This window comes from Halichoerus grypus, chromosome 4 (genome assembly GCF_964656455.1).
Source record: "Halichoerus grypus chromosome 4, mHalGry1.hap1.1, whole genome shotgun sequence".
NCBI classification, from domain to species: Eukaryota; Metazoa; Chordata; class Mammalia; order Carnivora; family Phocidae; genus Halichoerus; species Halichoerus grypus.
Window position 1 is genome coordinate 126,096,654 of NC_135715.1, and position 24,089 is coordinate 126,120,742.

The following is a 24,089-nucleotide window of genomic DNA, read 5'->3' on the forward strand; positions in this document are numbered from 1 at the left end:
ATTTAGTCTTTTAAGTGAGTTTGAAGTGCTTTCTGTGATTGCTAAAAGATATCAACCCCATAGCTTAGTACCAAAGGACCCAAAGTTTAAGGACATTCAAACAAGAATAACCTAACAAGTACACAAGATAGCATTATTAAATCAAAACTCCTTGAAGAAATCATACAAAGAGAGAGAAGAGTTGAAATAATTAACTATCCCATAGTAAGCACCTATCAGACATGATCAGATACTAATTCAGAAGTATTTAACTTTATACTAAACTTCCCTCAAATGTGTATCTACTGGCACACACGTAGAGGAATAAATACTACAATATTGTTAATATATGCAATTATGCAGAGTGTGAATTCAAATTTTCTTCATGCTGAGCAAGGAATACAAAATTTAAAAAAGAATGGAGGCTGAGGTTAATGCAAGCCTGCAATTTCTGATTTGATATGAGTGTGCTCATCAAAATGACATTTGTCTCATTTACTTTTTAATAAGTAGATCCTTAAATTAAACTTATATACTTATGCCAATAAAACAATTATGGTACCTATTTTATGTATTGGGGTTTCAGTGAAAGCCCATGACAGATTACAATTAGAGAAATGTGTCCTGAGCTTCAGTCAGTAGAGTCTGAGAAGAATTTTAATGAATATTAATTAAGATTATTATTATTTTTGTTTTTTATATGAAATGATATATCATCCTTCAAGGTGGGGCCTACTTTTTATTGGATTTTGCTCTGGAATTAGTTCTTTCATAATCAAATTTCAATACAATTTTGTCTTCCAACAGTAACTATGTGTCCTGTGGGTAGGGCAGGTGATTTATAGTCTTAAAACCATGACTCTCTTCCCTGCCCAACAATTTAAAGTTTCCTTTTATTCTATGAGTCTTCATGCTCCTGGCACCACCCCATGTGATTAAAGAAAGGCAAAAGTTGCAAGAGAGAAATTTATTTCCTCATTCAACTTTTACCTGGATGCTGATAGATAAGGATTTTCAAATAAAGTTAAATATTCACAATATATTGACAATAAACTCCATTATTCCTTCCTCACATTTAAGACACATGCCTCAATGCTTGCTGTCTCTTAGCTTGGATTGCAAAATGCTCTTTTATGGTAGGTACACTTTCTAGCTTCTGTTAGAAGAGCATCGATAATGGAATTTTACCACAACTCTCTCCACACACCATGGTTTTGGAAACGCTCTATTTGCTTTAGAAAGAATCAAAATGTATTTTCTTATAGATGGCCCCTATCCAGATAATATTGGAAAGATGATTTATGTTGTAATGAATGGCTTTTGATTTGTTTCACTTAGCATAACTGCAGAGGGGTACATTCCTAAAGGCAGGCTGAAAAGGGCACTATAAGGAAGACAATCTGAGTGTGTTAAATGATTCCCCTAAACAGCAAATTAATCATATGAACAAGTTTGGTAACTATGATAATTGACATTAGGAAATTTTCTGAGAAAATTCTCTGGTTCATTAAATACACTTAGATCTTGACAAATTAGGATTAATCAAAACATAAATTAACACTCCCTATGAAACACTAAACCTCAAGTGTGATTATCAAATAGATGATGCAAGTAATATATTAAATCTTAAGTCTCTGCCCTAAGGTACAGCCTTAATATTTTATAGCATTTTCTGATTTTGATAGAATCAGTGTTTGCCATGTGGGCATTCAGCATTTGGCAAATCTTTGCCACTTATAAGATACCAAACCTTGCTTTTTGTTGTTTCTAGAAGCTAATGTATTCCCTAATTTTGAGGTCATCCCAGATCATATTATTGCTATGCTTATGATTTATCGTTAAGGAATACGAGGCACACATTTTTCATGTTTCCTTGGGGGTTACATGCTTAATACTTCATGTTTAACCACTAATCATGATAGGTGGGTTCTTTTAGCAGTTTTAAACCTTCAAGTATACATAGCCCTAGTCTGAAGCTCAAACTGCTTTGTTATCTGCTTTCTTATTTTATCTCCACGTGGCTAATGAGAATAAGGAATTATTTTATTGTATAGGAAGGGCATCGTATCTGGCCAGAGTCAAGTACTATGCAATCCCAGATGAGGGGCTTGGATGAGCCTTGAGAAAGGATGAGCCTTGAGAAAATTAACTAATTTTCTATGTGTAACTTTTCAACATTTTTCACATGGTTACATCATTTAGAAGAAAATCATGAACAGAACAAAAACTTGCCACACACAGACATGGAAAACAACTCATAAATCCTGAACAGATTTTGTGCAAGTAAATATTCCCTGAAAAATGAAACAGTCTTTCCTCCTGCTTCTTCTCCTTGCCTCTCTGGCAGCTCTCACCACTAGTTCACAGCATGATATGTGAGATGTTTCTTTGCTTTCAGAAGCACACTCAAACTTTAAAGTGGCCCCAATTAAGTCAGGGCCAAGGATGAGTTGAAGTGTGGGTAATGATGAGTAGGCAGAAAGGATTTATTGCTTTTACATACACATCCTTGTTACCCAGACTCTGGAGTTCTGCTAATTCAGCAAGAGCCTGACTTAAAAAGGTGCATTAGGATTTATAGTATAAGGTCCCAAGGGGAAACCATGGAACCCACTAGGGTTTCTAAAGGTAATAGGAGGAATCTGGATGTTGAGAAACAATTTCAGGACCTTCCCTTCAACCCACTACTTGAGAGAGGGAGTGAGGGAAGACATTAACAGAGTATAATTATAGTGGGGTCTATTGGATGCTTTGCAAATACTTCTTCCCAAATGGATTGATTGTAAATGACCTGAACTTGCTCACAAAGAAAGGAAAAGGGGGTGCAATCTTCCAGGTAATGAAAAGAATGATTTAAGTACCACTTTGTACTTGATATACCTTCTTTTTTTTTTTTTAAAGATTTTATTTATTTATTTGACAGAGACAGAGATAGCGAGAGCAGGAACACAAGCAGCGGGAGTGGGAGAGGAAGAGCAGGCTTCCCGCCGAGGAGGGAGCCCGATGTGGGACTCGATCCCAGGACCCTGGGATCATGACCTGAGCCGAAGGCAGACGCTTAACGACTGAGCCACCCAGGCGCCCTTGATATGCCTTCTTGAATTTAAATCTAGTTTTATGTTTCAGAAACATCTCTCATGTGATAATATTTTAGAATCAAATATTTTGATTGACTTGTCAACTTTATATAAGGAATAGAGAGTGGTGATTATCCCATTTTTATATGTGAAAGCTGAAACATAAATGCATGAGGGATTTTATTTGTGGAAGAACAAAGACTTCATACTTAGGCTAGGATTCTATCAACTATTGTGACTTGCCACAGCTGTCCATTAGATTGGTTTCTAAAGTTGCTCCCAATATGTTCCCCATTCATTTAATTTATTGGTTTTATCAATAACTAACAAAGAATAGAAATGTAGCATAAATGTCCTTTTCACTTTGTACCAGTTAGGGTACAAATGTTCCTCAGAAATGTTGGGGCCAGACAGCAATTCCAATTGTTTTCTAGAGAAAGTGATTACTGTATCAGGAATTATATAATTTTTTACAAAATAGGAGAAGCTCTCAAAATAGTGGAAGTTCTCTTCCTCCTAACAGATTCCTCTTCTGTAAAATATATTGGTTCTTGCTACTCCAGCACTCTGAATGTTCCAGATATTGTCCCTGCACATTTCTACTTCCACCAACTGAATTTTAAACCACCTGTGTATGTTCTGAAACTTATTTATGCTGGCTGCACTGTTAGTGGAATTATATAATTTAATCATATTTTACATAAAAGAGTAAAATATGTGTAAAAAAAAAGAGGGCAGGTTTCCCCCGTCCCCATGACAATACAGCTAAATGCTTTGGAAAGTCTTTATAAAAGATGAGTCATTTTAAAAATTGCAACTACAGATTGCTTCTACATTAAGTGTAGATGCTTAAACATTTATAAAAGTAGAAATGTTATATTGGGCGCCTGGGTGGCTCAGTCGTTAAGCGTCTGCCTTCGGCTCAGGTCATGATCCCAGGGTCCTGGGATCGAGTCCCACATCGGGCTCCCTCCTCGGCGGGAAGCCTGCTCTCCCTCTCCCACTCCCGCTGCTTGTGTTCCTGCTCTCGCTATCTCTGTCTCTGTCAAATAAATAAATAAAATCTTAAAAAAAAAGTAGAAATGTTATATAGTCCATTAACTCTGACTTTAATAAAAAAAATGAGAAAAATATTAAAAAGTGACCAGAAAATCAGAAATTCATGGAAACTAAGAACCATGCTCTATGATAACGTTCGGATCAAAGAAGAACTAATGTAAAAAGCAATAAAAGGAGAACATGTCATATCAAAACCCATGAAACCACAGAAAAGCTTGCACTAAAAGGAGAATGTATGGTCTTAACACCTTCATTATTACAGAAGAAAGGCTCAAACAATGAAAGACCTTAATACAATGTTAAAAATAATAAGACAACCCACAGAAATAGAAAAGGGGGAATTAATGAAGGCAGACTCTGGAAATAAAAAGAATAGTAGCAAGTATAAATAATTCATGCAAGGCTAGTTCCTTGAACAAAATCCAATGGAATTTATAAATTTATAAATCTTTCAAAAGCCTGCTAAAGGAAAGGAGAGAGAACAAAAACACATAAGTTTAGGAATGAGAAGGCAGATGTACCTATTGATACAGAAAATACTAAGTGAGTTAGAAGAGAATCCTACATGCAATTTTACAACTTTGAAAGCCTAGATGAGATGGATGAATTTTTTACAAAACATACATTACCAATATTGACCAAGGAAGAAATAGAATACATAATTACCACAGTAGAGTTGGAATGGTGATTAAAGACCTACTATGAAAACCTCCAGGACCATATGGTTTTACAGATGATTTCTTTCTAACAATTTAAGAGCATATAAGTGTATACCAATATCATTGTAAAATAGATGCAAAATTCTAAATAATTTACTAACCAACAAAATCAACAAAGAATCAGAAACTCTATGACCAAGTAGGATTGATTTCAGAAATGCAAAGACATTTTAAAAGTATTAGTCTTAATGGTGAAGTTACTTTTATTGAAGTCAGCTATTACCATTCAAAATTGTTTTGGAGGATCTAGTAAACTCGAAATCACAGTACCCAGTATTTGAAAAGAGAGACTGAATCTATTTCTTTTTAATGCCATTGATATGACTGCATATCTAGAACATCCAAGAGTAAATCCTCAAGGAAATCCCTCCAAACCCCCAAACTAAACCAAATTATATTAAACTAAGAAAAAGTCCTAACAAAACAAGATGGGGAATTTGTTAAGGTGGCTGTAAAGAAGATAGTTTCACTCCTTGTTATCTATAAGCTGGTAAAAATGGAAATGTGTAATGTGTTTCATTTGTTCAACTGACTATGCTGTATAAAATTTAAAAATAAATGTAATATTAAATATAAGAATTTCTAAGAAGAAAATTATGACATTTTATTGAAGGAGATTATATTTTTAAAGATCTAAACCAGTGGTTCTCAATCTTGGCTACATATTAGAATAGACTTATAAAAATACTGATGCTTAGACTTCACTATAAGCAATTCTGATTTAATTGTTGTAGAGTGGATCTGAAAGCACTGAAATTTGTTTAACACATTTCAGATGATTTTAATGTGCAGCATGGGTGAGCACTTAATATTTGAATTCCAAAGTTATGTAAAAATTAATGTAAAATTCATAGGAAGGAAAGGGATAGCAACAGACTTACGATATATTCTCTATCTTTCCTGAGGAACACCTGGAAAGAAAGGTGACCAGCCAATGACAAAACAGTGGTGACCTGCTCCTGGCAAACACACTAAGGGTGTGGGGTACTTCTTATCTATGGAGTGTTTTTAGCAGGATGTATGTAATCTAAATTACTTATGGTAAACAAACTTTTCACCAATAGATTATAGGACATGACTTCCTGGAAAATGTCATGTAGGCTATGTAACTTCCAGACTATAAAGTGTAGAAGTTTAATGGTCAAAGGAGTTTCATTTTGCTTAAGTGTTATGCCATTACATACACTGTTTAAGGACCTCCTATGTTACACTGAGCCAGAACACATACTAATATGATAAGGAAGGATCTCCATGTTTTGTTTATGCCCCACGATTACATACATTCTTGAAATTGTTGGTAAATCTTTATGTTGGTTACAATTTCTGACTCTCGTTAGCCAGAGTTGACAATCTGATCTTTGGGTTATCTCAAAAGCCAACATGGAGTTTGTTGTAATTGAATAAAAATAGTCATATATCTTATCTGGAAGAATAAGTAATCTCAAGTAGCTAGGGAAATAAGAAACACAAGATTAGTTAGGGTTGACCTACTTTGTCAGATATTAAAGCATAGTATAAAGTCACTAAGTATAAATCATTATTCTATTGCAATAGGAATGAACTAATAGAGACCATTTGACAGTAAAGATATATACACCAATTATATCTGACAATTTAATGTATAAATAAGGTGGTATTTCAGATCAATAGAAAAAGAACAACTTATTTATATTCTACCAGTACTACTTCTATTCATGTAAAGAAAATAATTTACAAGACTAAATTTCAAACAGAACACAGAATTTTCTTTCTAATTACACAACAGAATTTATAAGAAAATCCTGGAAACTACTTGTATCATCCATAGGTTTAGCAGGACCTTTGAAAATCAGGACAAGATCTCTGAACTATATAAGAAAAGTTGACTAACTGGACCATACTAAAAAAAAAAAAAACAAAAAACTTAAATCCAAAAGATATTTTTAACAAAACCAACACATTGACAAGATATTGGAAACAAATTGCAATATAGATGACAAATAAAGCATTAGTATCTGTAATTCATGAAGATTTCTTATAAAATAAGAAAAAGGTAACCAAAAACTATGCAAAAATGCTACTATATGTAGGGAATTTATAGAGGAAACATCCTGACTAACCATACCTGCTTTATTATGATGCTCTGACCTCACTGCTTGGTGTCTGCTATTCAATATTAAGCACTGGTCATAGATAGAGCAGACAAAATTAGAGTTAGATTCTGGGCTAAAGCCCCCATCTTAGAAAACACGACTAATGCCCCAATTTCTGGGCATCCGCACATAGTGATTCACAGTTAGAACAAGTGAGGGCTAGAAATGGAACTCCATGATTCAAATACAATAATTATACTTATGTGGAGTGAGTCTTTGACTTATCTTCCCACTCTGGTAGATGTTTCTAGCTACTGGTATCTTTCAGTTCTGTGTGTGTTATAGAGCATTCTGATCTGAGAAAATTATCAGTGGAGTGGAAAAAAATGAACTAATATAGCTCCAGAGCATTAAAACATACCATCTGGGTTACTGGGCCCTGAATAAGAAAGATTCTTATCATTCCTAAATTGAGTGTGGGGTGGCCCACCTGCCCAACAGGAGCCCAAGATGCAAACAAAAAAAGAAGGATTTTGTTTTGTTTTGTTTTTTTTGTTTTAGAAATACCTGCTACGAAAGAGGCAATGATTATTTATTTTTTCCATTCACACTCATCCCCATGGGTAGCAAAATGTCTAAACCAAGAAAAACAATTAAGATATACATAAATTCCTCTTAAGGCTGTAAGAGCAATTTGCATGGATGAACTTACTTTTGCTTATTTTCACCCTTAAAAAATGATTTCAAAACCTCTGACATATTGGGTGGAATATCGACATATTCATTTCGATATAAATATCCAGGCCCCTGTAATATCTCAGGTAATTCTTCCATTAAAGAAAATACTGGATTTTTATTTCAGGAGAAATTGTGAATGGCTTGATTTCATTAAGTTTGATAAATGCTGAGTTACTCTAATATCTGAATTAAAAGTCACTTAAACTCATATTTACAAAGAGTATTTTAAAACTGAGTTTTGATGACTCTCTGTATTTTTATTTTTGGTTAAACCCGTGTGGAATATTAAGTGTTCTTAAAATTGAATTGAGTTTGAATTACTCCTGCGTTTCTACAACGCCAAAGAAAGTACTTAAAAACACATCACATTCTCCAGCATGAGAAAATGCCCTCTAGAGTCCTGTTTGAATAGTACCATTATTTTAAAGAGTTAAAAAATAATTTGAGACACCATTTCCACTATCCTACTACTGGAAGAGGAACATTATTAATGAATGGAGAAACTGTAGTATGTTCATTGCCTCATTACACATTTTTCATGTGTAAAGCCCGAGGCCATGCTGTCATTTCTCTTGGCTCAGGGCCCACTAGAGATAAGATCCTACTGTTAAGAACTCCCTTTGCACAGATGCAGCATGGTGCCAGCTGTAAATAAGTCCTTCTTGATAATGGTTGGAGACCAGGATGAAGTGACCATAATCATTTGTGAAACATGACTGAGCACATATCATTTGCGACACGAAAATACCAGATGCTTGTCTTAAGCTTGATATTGTTCACGTCAGGGGGGCTCCAGATGGCATTTATTGTTCTCTGTGGTATTTTTGAGACTTTAGAGTGAATAGGTTGGTGAAAAATAGGAAGGACATGTGCCTTGTCCTTTCTTAAGCACCTGTTGTTCAGGTACTGTCTACAGTGGGCAAGTATGTGTGCTAGTAGATTTCTTGCTAGTGCAAAATTTTATTACCTACATAATTTCTGTAGAACCAGGCAGTTCCTGTTAACTAATCAACATGTCTATGAAAACATCTTTTAAAGTACATTGTAGACGACTATTTTAATTCAACTCCTAAAGGTAAGCAAGTATTTCTTTACAGAAAACCAAAAGATGTCAGTCACCAGTCCTACGGATCGTTATCATTTAAATGCAGGTTTTTACCAGTCTCCATGCCCTATTTTGAAATGTGTGAATTTATTTGCTAGGCTGTGTAGAGAAGCATCATGTCTTTCAAAGTTTGGCAATATTTTCAATGCATTTTGCACATTGACTGCTGATTTTGAACCTATGCTTCTTTGTTAAAATATTACTGGTCAAACAAAAAATAATCAATGCAAATTATACAGGCTCACCCATGTAAAAATTTTGTTGTGCTATTGGTATCTTTCAATGTAACTGATTTTATTTTCTGAAGAATTCTTAGAAACAGAATCCTTGCCACTAGAGGAACAAATATGTGGGCACCATATTTTTAATCATTTTATTAAGCTTTTTGACTAACGAGTCAAAGGTTTTTCATTGACTCTATTTATCAACCTGACTATATAAAGGATCATTAGGAAAAGTTGAGGGATAAAAACAATATGGTGAAGACAAGCCATGCTATTTTGTATATTTTGCTTTACATTTCCGATGAGGTTTAATGTCACAATGATTGTTTTTATAAGAGTTGCTGACTGAAAGAACTCATCATTGCCTTTCACTACGGTGTATCAAAACAGTCTGTGAGTGAAGGAGATTTGAATATAAAGGTCTGGCATAGGTGAAGTCATTTCGGTAAGTGTAGAGAATGGGTACGACAAAATTTTCATTGGCATAGAGTTAGATTGAGAATGCAGATATAATCAATGTTAGTAGTTAGTATTTAAGTAGATAGTAGCTAGTAGTAAGTAGTAGTAGTAGTAGTAAGTAGTTAGTAGCTAGTAGTTAAGGTCAGTAGTAGAGTTAGCAAAGGGTACTCTGATGGGTAGCAGAGGAGCTGTAAAAGAGACTTAGAAGGAAAGGAAATCAGATTTTCACTAAGATGCTTCTTAGACATCACATCAACTCCAAAGAGTAAGAATTTCTATTAAACAATATGCCATTATTTATTAATTTCATTTCCATTTTGATTGGCTTTGTTTGTTGGGGGCATTATAAGTGAATGCTTTGTCACTGAGAGTCCCACCGTGGTTCTAAGCATTTTTAGCCTGAGGTTGACTTTTGACTGAAATCTATAAAAATTCTCCCCCTCTTTAACTCTTCTCTTATTTTATAGCTCCTCCCTTCTGAGGACTCAATCTACTCTCTGCTTAACCAAGGAGACTGGACCATGTAGTGCTAGTCCATTGAGTTTTCTCCTTTACTCCTCAAAGCCAGTGCCTTTACCCTTTCTCTTTTCATTCCTGCCTGTCTTTAAGGAAAACTTGTATATCTACCCTGCTGAAACATTCATCCCTCTTCCTATGTTCTTATTCCAACTCCTCTCTATGTCTGCTTTTCAAAATTTTCTCCACTAATGCCTCAGGATAAAAAAAAAAAAGTCACTTTTCCTTTTCTTCCTAAAATAAATTAAACAAAGTTGTTTCTGGACTACCTGCCTTAATTCTTCCTTGTGCTTCCCCACATATGATCCTCTATTCCTGTTTTAGTTTTTACCGGAAATGATCCCCTTCTGTTCTCTGCCATCAACAATTCATCATCAAAGAAAACTAGATGCCTGATCAGAAAGCAAAAGAGCAGGCGGCAGATAGGTTAGAATCTCCATCCTCAAGCGGAAAAACTCCCATAATAATTGTTCTATACATTTAGCATATTTGAGTTCTGGTGCTTTAAATACATTTGACAATGACAAGTGTAATGAAATTGCAGAGAGGTTAAGTGACTTGTCCAAGATTAGTGGCAAATTGAAGAGCTAGTGTTTAGGTCTTCTGAATTCCTATTCCTAATTTGTTTTATATTATTAGGCATTAATGGTGGGACATTTTTAAAGTAAGAAATAAAATTCTTCATTAAGTGTTCATAAAATTTTTTCTTCCATGTCAATGTATTTTTAAATTCTGAAGTAGTTTCTGTCATGAATGATTTATCTCTCTCCATCCAAAACGATGTATAGAGCATGGTTATTGGGATTCTTCTTCATTCAAGCCAGGCTCTTGTATGTGATATGAAGAAACTTGCCTCTACACTGACATGGAAGATAATGTTCAGTTCTTGCCCATGTTGTAACTAAAATCAATGTTGGAAAATGTCAGAAAGTTTCAGACTGGGTCATAAGACAGCTTTGATTGGAGGAAATTTCTTGAGATACCTTCAGTCTTAATCTGAGAAAGTATCTCCTCTTCCCCTAACTAGGCAAATTTGGAGGAGAAGAAGGGAACAGGTTACCAGAATTGACCTATAGATACTTTTTAGATCATTTTCACTATTCTTAAGCCTGACATCAGACACAAAAGAACACTTTCCTTTCTCTAACTTCATTCTCCTGACCCTTTTCCTTTTGTATTCTGAACCATTTCGTTCCATTGAAAGGGAGCCCATAAATGTCCCCTGAATGTTTTTGGTTCTGGACCATTCTGGCAATGGCTATTTCAAAAAAAGCAAAAGATCCAGGGAATAAGAAATATGGCTGCACATTTTAGGTAGATTCTTTTCTATGTTTTGAGATCTATCAAGGAATCAAATGTTTGGGGTTATGAAAAATAATTTGAGTCAATTAATACAGTGTGATTGGAAAACTTGTACCTAATTTTGATATGGTTGAACAGCAAAAAAAATGACCTGAAATGTTTCATGAGAAATTATATTTAAGGTTATACTTAAACAAAATAATATGAAATGCTGATGTAAAATACAACAGTTTGATGTACTTTTATGTATCACAATACATAAATTTAAATCACTTTAAATTATTACTAAATTATTATTTAGTTAACAATAAATTAGTAAGACACAGGGATTATAACAATGTGGTTTTGGAGGTAAAAAAATCCACTTTGATTTCTTCTTCTTTTTTTTAAATCTCTCAATAGTCTAAGAGTACAGTTGCTTTTCTCTAACTTTGTTACATACGTTGCGCTTAATAAACAAGCATCTTCCATTTGCTGAGTTTTCAGTTACCTTGCACTTTGATTTTTTACTCACTTTGTAGTCACAAGATGAGAAATGTAGACACTGTGTACAAACAAGAAGTTCGTGCAAAGTCAAGCTCTCAAAACCACATGCAAGACTCAGTGGCACATGGTTTAGAGCTCACACAATCCAGGATCATGTAATACAGGCATGCAGATGGGAGGAAAGAAAAGCACCTACATCATGAAAATAGAGGATGATGAAAGAGAATGACATTTTCTTTATGACAATTATCTAATGCAAACCGTATACCCATAACCTTGACCAGATTGGAGGAAGGAGCAGATAAGTGCCTTTTGGTGGGGAGGGGGAGACTGTATATAAATATTACTAGAGGTCAAGTTGTTGTTAAAGTTAAGGATTTCTATTCTGTACTTGGCCTCTTCCAGTTTATCTTCCCCAGTTCCTTGCTTTGTATTTCCTCTGCTACATCATGCAATAAAGATCAGAACTAACATTGGAAATCACTTAACAAGCTCTACACCTGACAGATAACAAGGGTGTTCTCCACAATTTACACGAGAATTAAATTGGATATAAATACCTCCTGTTCTTACCGGTGGGTGTTGTGATTCCATGTATTAAGGTGTGAAGCAGACAGGAAAGAGATAAATCTTTCATAAGTACATTGTAAATAGGCAAGTGGTATATAAACCATATTCATAGGTAATAGAGTCAAACAATGAAAGGTAAATAGTTGTCAAAAAATAGACTTAATCACAAAAATGGTCACAAAACTAGTTATATGGAGAGGGGATGTACAATAAATAATTGTTAATTACTGTTATTGAAATAATCTGGCAGTATGGAACAACAAAATTGAGTGACACGTGTTTTGATTAAAAATTCTTGACACTGCTTCAGCCAACCCAGCATTAGAGAATCCCTAATAGCTTCTGAATGCTGATATCTTGGTTCAACAATAATACAGATGGAAATACATAAAATGATCCATTTGTAGGTGCTTTCTTACGAGATTCAAGTGTTATCTTAGTGATAGCAATTTATCAAATGAATTTTCACACAATAACTTTGGGATAATTAGAAATAACACATGGAATTCAGTTATGCTTTTATATGAAATGTGCTTTTCAAATTAAAATTTTTATAATGGCATGTCCTTACTTCTCAGTCCAATTAATCACACACAGCTTTGATAAACTTATCCTTATATGGCTTTCAAATTGGGCAATATTTGCAATGCCTTCTGTCCTTTGACTTCTAATTTTGAACCTTTGCTTTTTTATTAAAATATTACTGGTCAAATATAAAAATGTCAATCTAAATTGGATTGGCTCACTTATGCAAAAATTGTATTATGCTGTTCATGTCATTAAATGTGAGTAGTTTTATTTTCTGAAGAATGCTTAGAAACAGGGTCTTTGCCCGGTGGAGGAGTTGATAGATGGGAGAGCATCATATTTTTAATCTTTCTTAATAGGTCTGTGATATGCCACAGAATTTGGATGTGTCACATAATTTATCTTTAGGAATCAGTCTCTATAGCCAAACAGGTCAAAAGAATGTGTGCAATTCACCTAATAATAAAAAGTGCTCTTTAGACCATGGTCATGTTATTAATTAGGTTGATTTTTAAAGAATTGATAGAGGTGGGAAGAATTATGAAAAGTGATTGTTGATGTTGAATTTGCTTAAAAGTTATGAAGAATTCCATATTTCCCCTTTGAAAGGAAAGATGCATTAAACCAGGTACAGTAAAAGGGCACATAGTTAATTGTTGTAAATATAGAAAAATTTGTCCTTAACAGAAACATGAAACTTCCTATGATAAAATGTTTACAGCGTGCTTAAGCTCCCTAACCTCTCCTACAAATCCTCAGTGCCCTGTTTTTCTATTTTTTCTTTTTTTTAAGGAATGTTAACTTTGGATTTCTGTTTGGGGATATCATAGTGGTTGTTACTGTTTACTTGTCAAATCTTAATGGGTCCAACTGTTTTTTGGGGTGCTGGCAGCTAGGACATGTGGTGAAAGCCCAAATCCTATGTTAGCAATATTCTCTCTAACTGGAAGTGGGAATTTACTACACACAGTTATATCAGTTTGCATCATGTTATAATGCCTTTGCCACACAATATAACTAGATATAGCACCATGCAATGCCATGAATTGAGAATGAGAGACTATCTCCAGGGGAGAAAATAAACATCCGAGAGGAAAACAAAAGCAAGGGGTTCAAAGCTGGTGAGACTGGTTTTCCCATTGAACTGTAGCTATAATGCCTGAGGTACTTCCATTTTGGAAAAAGGAATACATACCATGTTCATGTCAATGCCATTGGTGTATGTCCACGCGTGCTGGAAATATTCTTCAAGCCGTTGCCTCAGAGGGTTGGGAATTTGGTGAAAGCGGATGAACTCTTTTACTCGAAGCATCTGCATGTGGTACCTGGCAGTTCCCGAGTATAGTCTTTGGATAATTGCAGATACATTCCCAAAAATGCTTGCATACATTAGTGCTGGATTGGATAAAAAACAAAGTTATGGGGGAAGACTGCACTTTGGCTTTATTACATCTTGTGAGAATCTCAAGTATGTAGATGTTTTTATTATCTCAATCCAGTTGTAAGGATTTACCACTGGCCCACAGGGAAAAAAATTAAGCCAATATTGCTGTAAATTTTATAATTTTGATGACAAATCTGGAGAGGATAATCTCCTAATTCACCATGGATTCTAAATTAAAATATAAACTCAGATTGTTTACACTATCAGCCTATGATCTGGAGTATTGATTAGAGATAAAAATGCCTCTAGAATAAACATTTTCTTTGTAATATAATAAGGATGTATGTCATAGGGTTACCACAGATACGTTTTCTGGAACTGGAGTTAAAAGGTTAATTTTTAAATTTTTAAATTGTGACATCTCTGCCTCTCAGCCTCAAACCTAACCTATTAATATTAAAAATCTATTATAAATCTTAAGATTATTTTGAATACTTTGATTTTGCTAAAGAATGATAGATTGTTCTAAGGAACTCATAATTTCCTTAGAGTATTTATTTGTATACAATTTTTCAATCTATTAGAATTCATTTTTACAGTATTTCTACAGTATTTCTAGATGAAAAATAGATACCCTTGGCTTAGAATATGAGGATAGAATTTTATTTTTGTAGAAAAAAACAGGATACATATTTTTTTTCATCTGTGAGAAGAAAGAAACTGCTATAACAATCCTTGCTATACATTTCAGTAGTTAGGTTGCGTACCCTTTTAAGTGGTTTCTGGCCTAATCTTTATGACTTAACATAAGTTTTTTGAGTATCTTCTCTTTCCTTTTATATTTGTATTCAGTTTTTAGTAATTCTAAAAATAAAGTGCTATATTCTGTACAGAAAGTCAAATCATGATAAATGGTCTGTATTTGATCTTTGGGCATGTGTCCAAACCATAGAGAGAAGGTAGAGAATGTTTAAGACACTGGAACTGCTCTATCCCAAGCAGGTGGTAAAAAATGAACAGCTTAAAGTATTTGATTCAACTGAATTCAACCAACAAATCCAGCACACACACACTTTACAAACTGTTACTTCTATAAACCACTTAATCATTTTTGAAGTAGATTTTGGCCAGATTCAGGTTAAGCATTTTAAAACAACTTATCTTCCTGGTCATTTGCTTTCTTTTCCATCTTATCTTTATCTCTTGGTTAGTATGGTCCTTCTTTACCATATATATCCCAAGTAAGAGAATGTCACAGAGAAAGGAGTGGTCCCTTGTTTTTATCTATTTAAGGGGATGAGAGTTGGGGAGATCTGTAGTGAGCCTGAATTGGGATGTGTGAAAGATAATAATTCTCAGTAAGATAGATAAGCTGTTTTGGTTGGATCTTCCACAGAAAAAAGACTTGAGCCTAATCTGAGTAAATGAACAGTTGATTAAGAAGAGAGTTAGCAATACTTGCCAGAAACCGATTCTTGTGATTCAAGGAAATTCACGTGAAAAATGTATTTTACTCTTCCTAATTGTAGTGTTGGAAATATTTATGCATGCTGTTATATCTCCAAAGTATCTATCATTTTTTCAGGAAGTAGTTTAGTTAGTACAGATTAAGTTAACTTGATTTAATCAGAGGGCACATAATCAATGCCAGTTATTTTACCTAAACCACATAATTACTTGGAGGAGAGTAATTATTTATTTTGTTTCATTTCCATATTGTGGTTTTATCTCCATACTGCCATAAAAATGAAACAAAACATTAGTTTGGATCATAAACAGGCATTTCTACTTGTTGACAAGATGGCAAAGTCTAGATTATAAGCATATAGTTGAATACATGAATAACATGTATTTCTCTTAGCTAATTCTATGTGATGGTTTTTTAAATTATAATGAATGCATGAATTATTTTTTCTAATTTTTTAGGAGCAACTGGAGCTAAAAGCTGTAAGCAAGAGAGCAGCACAACATAATCATATTCTTTATATATCACTTAGTTAATGCCCATCAATTGGCATAAAATATGAGTCAAAAGCAAGATGGCAGACTATATAAGGATATTTCTCTCCTCAGCTCAATAGGGACCTTTCCTCAATAGGGAGTTCTAATTTCATCAAATGGTTTGTTTTAGGTTTAGATATTATAGAAATAAAGCAGGTATATCCTAAAACTTCTTTTAGCACACCACCCCCAAAATCTGATATGCTAACCGAACTAATGAATTTAGTTGGTCATTAGGCATTAGCTGAAATGTGCCTACAGAACAAATACACTTGTTTTCTACCTATTACACAAACTTTTAAAAAGTTTTAACTTAGAAAATTAGATGTTTTAAGCATGTAATTACAAATAATAAAATAAATCTGTCTTGTACAGCTCAATTAATTTTGACAAACGTATACACTGCTACAAACACAATCAAGATATGGAACACTTCCATCACCCCAAAAGATTCCCTTGTGTTTGCTGGCTGCCTACACACTCACTTTAGAACCTAGACAATCACTGAGCTCCAATGTATGTCATTACAGATTAGTTTGCATTCCCTAGGTTTTCATATAAATGGAATCATAATGCATATATTAATTTGTGTCTGACTTCTTTTGTTCAATGTCTTTGAAATTAATTCTGTTGTATGTATCAATAATTTGTTTTTTTTTTTTTTTTCACTCTGGTTTGCATTGCATGGCTCTACCAGCTTATCTCTTCTGTTGACAGAAATCCCACTGTTTCTAGGTTTTGGCTATTATGAATAAAACTGCCATGAACATCTGTCTACAAGTCTTTGTGTGGGCACATATTTCCATTTCCCTTTAAACACCTAAGAGTGGAAATGTGTGGTATGTATAACTTTATAAGAAACTGCTAGACTGTTTCTCAAACTTGTGTCAATTTATACTCCCTCCAGCAATTATAATAATGTCAATTGCTCCCGACTCAACAGCTGGTATTACCAGTCTTTGATTTTAACCTTGTAGTGGGCGTGTAATATCTAACTTGAGTTTTCATTTGCATTTCCTGATGACTAATGACATCTTTTCCTGTACTTATTGGCCATTCATATATCTTGAAATGTCTATTTAAATCTTTTGCTCATTTTTTAAATCGAGTTGTCTTTTATTATAGAATTGTAAGAAATTATATATTCTGGATACAAGTCTTTTTTTTTTTTTTTAGATCTAAGTATTGAGAATATTTTCTTCTAGTCTATTACTTGCTTGTTCCTTTTCTTAACAGTGTCCTTTGAAAAGTTAAAGTTACTAATTTTGATGAAATCCAATTTATCAATTTCTATTGTATGGCTCAGGATTTTTTGTTTGTTTCACTTTTGGTAATTTGTATCATTCAAAGAACTTTTCTATCACATCTGAATTGTCATACTTATTATAATAATTTGTAATGTTATTTTATTATTCTTTTAATATCTTTATAATGGGTAGTAATATCTCTCCTTTCATGTAAGACATTGGTAACTTATGTCTTTTGTCTCATCAGTCTAATTGGAAGACTGGCTCTTTTAAAGAGCCAGAATATACTCCCATTAATGTTCTCTAATGTTTGTATGATTAATATTTTATTAACTTTTGCTCTTATCTCTATTTCTTCTATTTATATGTTTAGTTTGCTTGTCTTAAAATAGAAGCTTAGATCTTTGACTTTAGACCTTTCTTTTTAAATAAAAACACTTAAAGCTACACGTTTCTCTCTGAGCATGTTTTTAGCTGTCTCACAGATTTTGATACATTTTATTTTCATTTTCATTCATTTAAAATATTTTCTAATTTTCCATGTGATTTTTTCTTTGAACCATAGGTTATTTGGAGGTGTGTTACCTACTTTCTTTCCAAATATCTATGTCTATCACTTTTTCTTTTCTTTCCTTTTCATTTCTTTTCTTTCTTTTCTTTCTCTCTTGCCAATTTCTGGTTTCTTTTATGGTCAGAGATATACTCTGTATGATTCGATAATTTTAAGTTTGTTGAGATTTCTTTTTGGTTCAGAATATGACCTGTGTTGGGGCGCGTGGGTGGCTCAGTTGGTTAAGTGTCTGCCTTCAGCTCAGGTCATGATCCCAGGGTCCTGGGATCAAGCCCTGCATCAGGTTCCCTGCTCAGTGGGGAGCCTGCTTCTCCCTCTCCTTCTGCTTGTGCTCTCTCTGTCTCTGTCAAATCAATAAATAAAATCGTAAAAAAAAAAAAAGGATATTACCTGTTTTGAAGATTTGATCTGTAGTCCAGCATACGGTCTATCTTTGGTGAATGTCCCACATACACTAAAAAAGAATGTGTATCCTGCTGGTATTCTATAATTGCCAGTATGTCAAGTTAATTGGTAGTATCATTTAAGTCTTTTATCTCTACTGATTTTCTGTCTGCTTATTCTACGAAACAGAGGGAGGAGTGTTAATTGCTAACTGTAACTGTAGATTTGTCTTGTGAATTTGTCTATTTCTCATTTAGGTTTGGTCAGTCTTTGGTTAATGTAATTGCTCTGTAATTGGGTGTCTACACACTTAAGGCTGTGGTGTCTACTTTGTCTCTGGTAATAGTCCTTGTCCTCAAGTCTTCTTTGAAATCAATACTGCTCCTTACATTTTCTCATAATTAGTGATTGTATGTACATCGTTTTCCATTTTTTTTTACCTGTCTCTTTATATTTTAAGTGTTTTCTTTAGACAAAGTATGGTTGAAACTTTTTTCAAAACAGTCTGACAATTTCTGCAGTTCAATGAGAATTTAGCTCACTTACATTTAATGGAATTATAAATGTGGCTGTGTTTAAATCTACCATTTTGCTATTTGTTTTCTCTGGGTTCCCATTTCTTATTTCCTACCTTTTGATTTTATTAATTTGATTATTTAATTTCATCTTCCCTATTGGCTTGTTAGCTGTGCTGTAGGAATTACAGTATGCATTTTTAACGTATCACTCTGTACCTTAAATAATATAATATCTCTTCATGGATAATGTAGGAATCTTGTAACAATATACTTCCATTCCCCCTTCCCATTTTTATACTATTAATGTCACATTTTTAATTCTACATATGTTATAAAACCTAAAATTAATTCTCCTGATTTTTGCTTTAAAAACTATTTTTTGAAGATATTTAAAAATGAGAAAAAAATCTTTTAAACGTATCTACATATTAACCATTTTTAGTGTTCTTCATTTGTTTTTCTGGATCCAAATTTTCATCTTAATAACATTTTTTTTTCACCCGAAAAACTTTATTATTTCTTATACTCTGCTTATGATGAGTTATGTCAGGTTTTGTTTGTCTGTTACTTTTGAAGAATAGATTAATTGAACCAATATTTCTGTGTTGACAGATTTTGTTTTTATTTCAGCACTTTAAAGATTTTATTACATTGTCTTCTGGTTTGCATTGTTTCTAATAAGAAATATGTTCTCAACCAGATATTTTTCCTCTGTACATGATGTGTCCTATTTCCCCCCTCTCTGGTTACTTTAAGACTTTTTCTCTTTATCATTAGTTTTCAGTAATTTGAGTATGGTGTGCTTTAGTGTGTGTGTGTGTGTGTGTGTGTGTGTTTAACCTGTTAAGTTTTCAGTAATTTGAGTATGGTGTGCTTTTGTGTGTGTGTGTGTGTGTGCGCGTGTGTGTTTAACCTGTTTAGGATTCACTAAACTTCTTGGATCTGTGGTTTATAGCTTTTATCAATTTTGGAAAAATTTCAGCCATTTAAAAATTTTTTTTCTGGTTCCCTTCCCAATTTTCTGGGAGTCCACATACACATTTGTTAAAGTGCTTGGTATTGTCTGCTAGTTTTATTATTTCTGTCAATTCTGGTTCTGGGCTTTTGTTTGCTTTATTAAGATATAATTGACATACAATGTTATATTAGTTTCAGAAGTACAACATAGTGATTTGATATTTGTATACAGTCAGAAATGATCATCACAATAAGTCTAGTTAATATCCATCACTATACATAGTCACAGAATTTTTTTCTTGTGATGAGGACTTTTAAGATTAAAAAAAGATTTACTTTTAGCAACTTTCAAATATACAATTCAGTATTATTAACTATAATCACCATACTGTACATTACATCCCTATTTATTTATTTATTTATTTAATAACTGGAAATTTGTACCTTTGATTCCTTCACCTATTTTACCTACCCCTAACCCCCAGCCTCTGGTAACCACCCATTTGTTCTCTGGATCTATGAGCTTGGTTATTTTTATTTGTTTGTGTTTTGTTTTGTTTTGTTTCTTTTTAGATTTTACATATAAGTAAGATTATAGGGCATTTGTCTTTTTCTGTCTGACTTACTTCACTTAGCACATAATGCCCTCAAGGTCCATCTATGTTGTCACAAATGGCAAGATTTCATTCTTTTTTTTTCTTTTTATGGCTGAATAATATTCCATTGTATGTATATGTTACATCTTCTTTATTGATTCTGTGTTAAAATTTTTTTTGCTTCATTATTGGTTACATTTTCTTGTTTCTTAACGTATCTCTTAATTTTTTAATGGATGATGGACATTGTAAATTTAACATGTTCACTGCTGGATATAAATCTTCGATATTGTTCTTGCACACAGTTAAAATACTTGTAGATCAGCCTGTTCCTTTTGAGGCTTACTTTTTAAGCTTTATTAGGGATAGACTAACCCTAGTACTATGGCACCATTTTTCTGAAATTCTTAATGAATACCTTTGATATTCAGTGAGGGCTTTTCACTCTACTGACAGGGACTTGAATATTTTTAATACACGTGTGATCTCTGGAAATTGTTCAATTTATGGTATTTCTGGTATTTATTTGACAGGCCTTGAGTTTTCCCTTATGCATTTGTGACTTAGTATTAATCAGTAGATCCAAGGAGATACCTCTGCATATTTCTGGAGCTTTTCTCTACCATAGCTGCCTCTTCTCTGGTTGTCTGTCTTGCAAATTTTAGCACGTAAAGCCACCATGACCTCTGATCTTGTTTTCTTAACTCAATGGGACCGCTGGTGTCTGCTTTTGTTGCTTCTCCTTCCCATGTGGTCCAGAAAGTGACTCCAGGCAGAAGGCTGAAGATATCATGGGGCCCATCTTGTTTGCTTTCCTTCTTCAGGGATCAAAATTCCCTACTATCTGTTTTCCAATGTCTGAAAACAAGTGCCTTCTGTATTCTGTTCAGTTTTCTGTTATTTTCAAAAATTTTGTGGGAATATGGTAAATTTTCAGTTATTCCATTATGGCTAAAAGCAGAAATCCAGTAACTTTTTTTTTACATACTATAAAACAAGAAATTCTCCCAAGATGTTTGTCAAGAAGGTAAGAGATGGAATACATTTACCTTCATTTACTGGATAATGTATTTTTAAAATTAAATGTGTATATTATAATATTTGAACAAAAATATAAACTTGTATAACACATAGATATGAATATATGAGCATATATTCACACTTATTTAATAGCTGCTTAAATTTTCCTTTATTTTTTGTCTTGAACTGTGTACACTTTTAAAATGAATTCTCTGGTCACTGTTCTCTGTACACATTCAGCAGTACAACTGGTAACTGTCTTTGCAAACAGCAGCTTTTAAAATGTATCTACAGACATTTGAGTTGTTTGCATTTAGTTAGATGATACCTTTTAACGTTTATTTTTTTAGTTTCCTAGAATTATATTGTTGTAAGAGAGATGATAGATCCCTTTGTTTTTTACAACTTGGTGTCAAATATTTCTTTTAGAATGAAGATTGGTTTTAAAGAAGCTTAGGGATGATAAGAGAGTTTAACCTGATAACTAGACTATATAAACTATAACTAGTAGTACATATACAATATTTTACATTATATTTTTAGATACTGTGTTTTATTTTAGGCTTAAATCAGGCCACCCACAGATCTAAGGAGTATACATTTAGTGTAGAAATATAACTAAACAAAGACAACCAAATCATTTTTTTTTTTTTAAAGATTTTATTTATTTGACAGAGAGAGACACAGCGAGAGAGGGAACACAAGCAGGGGGAGCGGGAGAGGGAGAAGCAGGTTTCCCGCGGAGCAGGGAGCCCTATGTGGGGCTCGATCCCAGGACCCTGGGACCATGACCTGAGTCGAAGGCAGACGCTTAATGACTGAACCACCCGGGCACCCCCACAACCAAATCATTTTCTAACACAGTTGATCTGAATGGAAATATCATGTGTAGATGCATCGATATACATGAAATGGCTAAGCACATTTTGGAGCATTCTTATTAAGTTTTGAGTCTTAATTTGACCTTTTTTCTTTATTTGTAGCATAACAGGTGATGATAGAACTCTCCAAGAAGGGGTGCCTGGGTGGCTCAGTCGTTAAGTGTCTGCCTTCAGCTCAGGTCATGATCCCAGGGTCCTGGGATCAAGCCCCGCATCGGGCTCCCTGCTTGGCAGGAAGCCTGCTTCTCCCTCTCCCACCCCCCCTGCTTGTGTTCCCTCTCTCGCTGTGTGTCTCTCTGTCAAAATAAATAAATAAAATCTTAAAAAAAAAGAACTCTCCAGAATACTTACAATTTTTTTCCTGTGTGACACTGAGCTCTACATAATTCCCTTTTGATTAAGGTTTGTAGAACCAAGTCCATTGTTCAATAAAGTATATTATGTGGAATGTGGTTCTATCTTACTCTATTCAGTTAACTAGAGTGTTTTCTCTTTTTCTAAAAGATGAAAAATACCTGCAGAAAACAAGTATCCTTAAAGAATCAACAGAAATAGCCTTGTGCTATGTTTAAGAAGGAAGGAAAGAAGGAAAATAGGAAGAAAGAAAGAAGGAAGGAGAAAAGACTGCCAATTATCCTGATTTAGGGATTAGAGATTGGGTATGGACCAAATAAAGAACTGAGTTTTCCTTAATTTAAAATAATTCATATGATAAACAGTCCTATGTATTTAACATAATCCTTACAAGTGATGGGAATTCCTAAGTGGTTAGCAGGTTAGAAAATTCTTTCTAGCAATTTCTAAGTTTCAAGATGCAGGTTCTGTTTTATTTATTAAAAGTGTGTGTATATATATATATATATATATATATATATATATATATATATATATGTAAAGTATATATATTTCTACACAGGTGTTTAATTAGGAACAAACTTTTAAAAATTTTCTTGGTTTGCTACCTATTTCACTAAAATTGATAATCACTATAAGGTATTTACTAGCAGTTATAATCACAGAGTGGTTGGGACTGTGTTTGTTCTGAGAGATTCAATCTCTCTGGAATGAATTTTTCTGTTTCCTAGTAGGTCCCTTTTCCATTTCCTTCTGGGTGCAAGGCTACTTCAGTGTTTATAGCCCAGACTTAGCCTGAATCTGTACAATATCTTAAAAGTTATTTCAATATAATGCTATTTGTCTATACAAATCTTACTAATAATAATACTAAAACTTATATATGAAAAATATATTTTAAATATAATGAACAATAAACCGGGTGAATTGATTTAAATTTCATAAATAAAACTTATCTAAGTACATTTCATTAGTCAATATGCTGTTTAAAATAAACTCTGGATCTATTTTCAGATCTGTACACCATCTAGGGATGATGCCCCTTTTTTAAGCTTTAAAAATCCATTATGGATTTGTCAATTGCTGCTTGGTGTCACAGCAGTTATCTTTAGTGACTCTGCAGTATGATTTTTAAAAATATTAAAACATCTTTAGTTTAATGCAAAATTTTTTTGTTTCTTATTCCAAAAACATATCTCTTAATGATGTTAATGTCATCACCCCATTACAAGGTAAAGAGCAATCACTTAAGTTTTGGCATAATATCATAGGGAAAGGAATTTTTAGTCAATAAGTGGTGAAAAATACATATATATATTTATTTGTGTATATATCTATCTAT

General features: G+C 33.5%; 1 protein-coding gene across 9 annotated transcripts in view; it reads right to left on the bottom strand.

The window, feature by feature from the left end:
- The window catches only part of KCNH7 (potassium voltage-gated channel subfamily H member 7), a 639,535-nt gene that overhangs the window by 35,928 nt on the left and 579,518 nt on the right, over positions 1-24,089 (bottom strand). For all 9 annotated transcript variants that reach the window (XM_078070889.1, XM_078070893.1, XM_078070894.1 and 6 more), the window contains one exon: positions 14,030-14,229. In XM_078070889.1, coding sequence (XP_077927015.1) covers positions 14,030-14,229 — 200 coding nt within the window. The remainder of the gene's footprint in view (positions 1-14,029; positions 14,230-24,089) is intronic.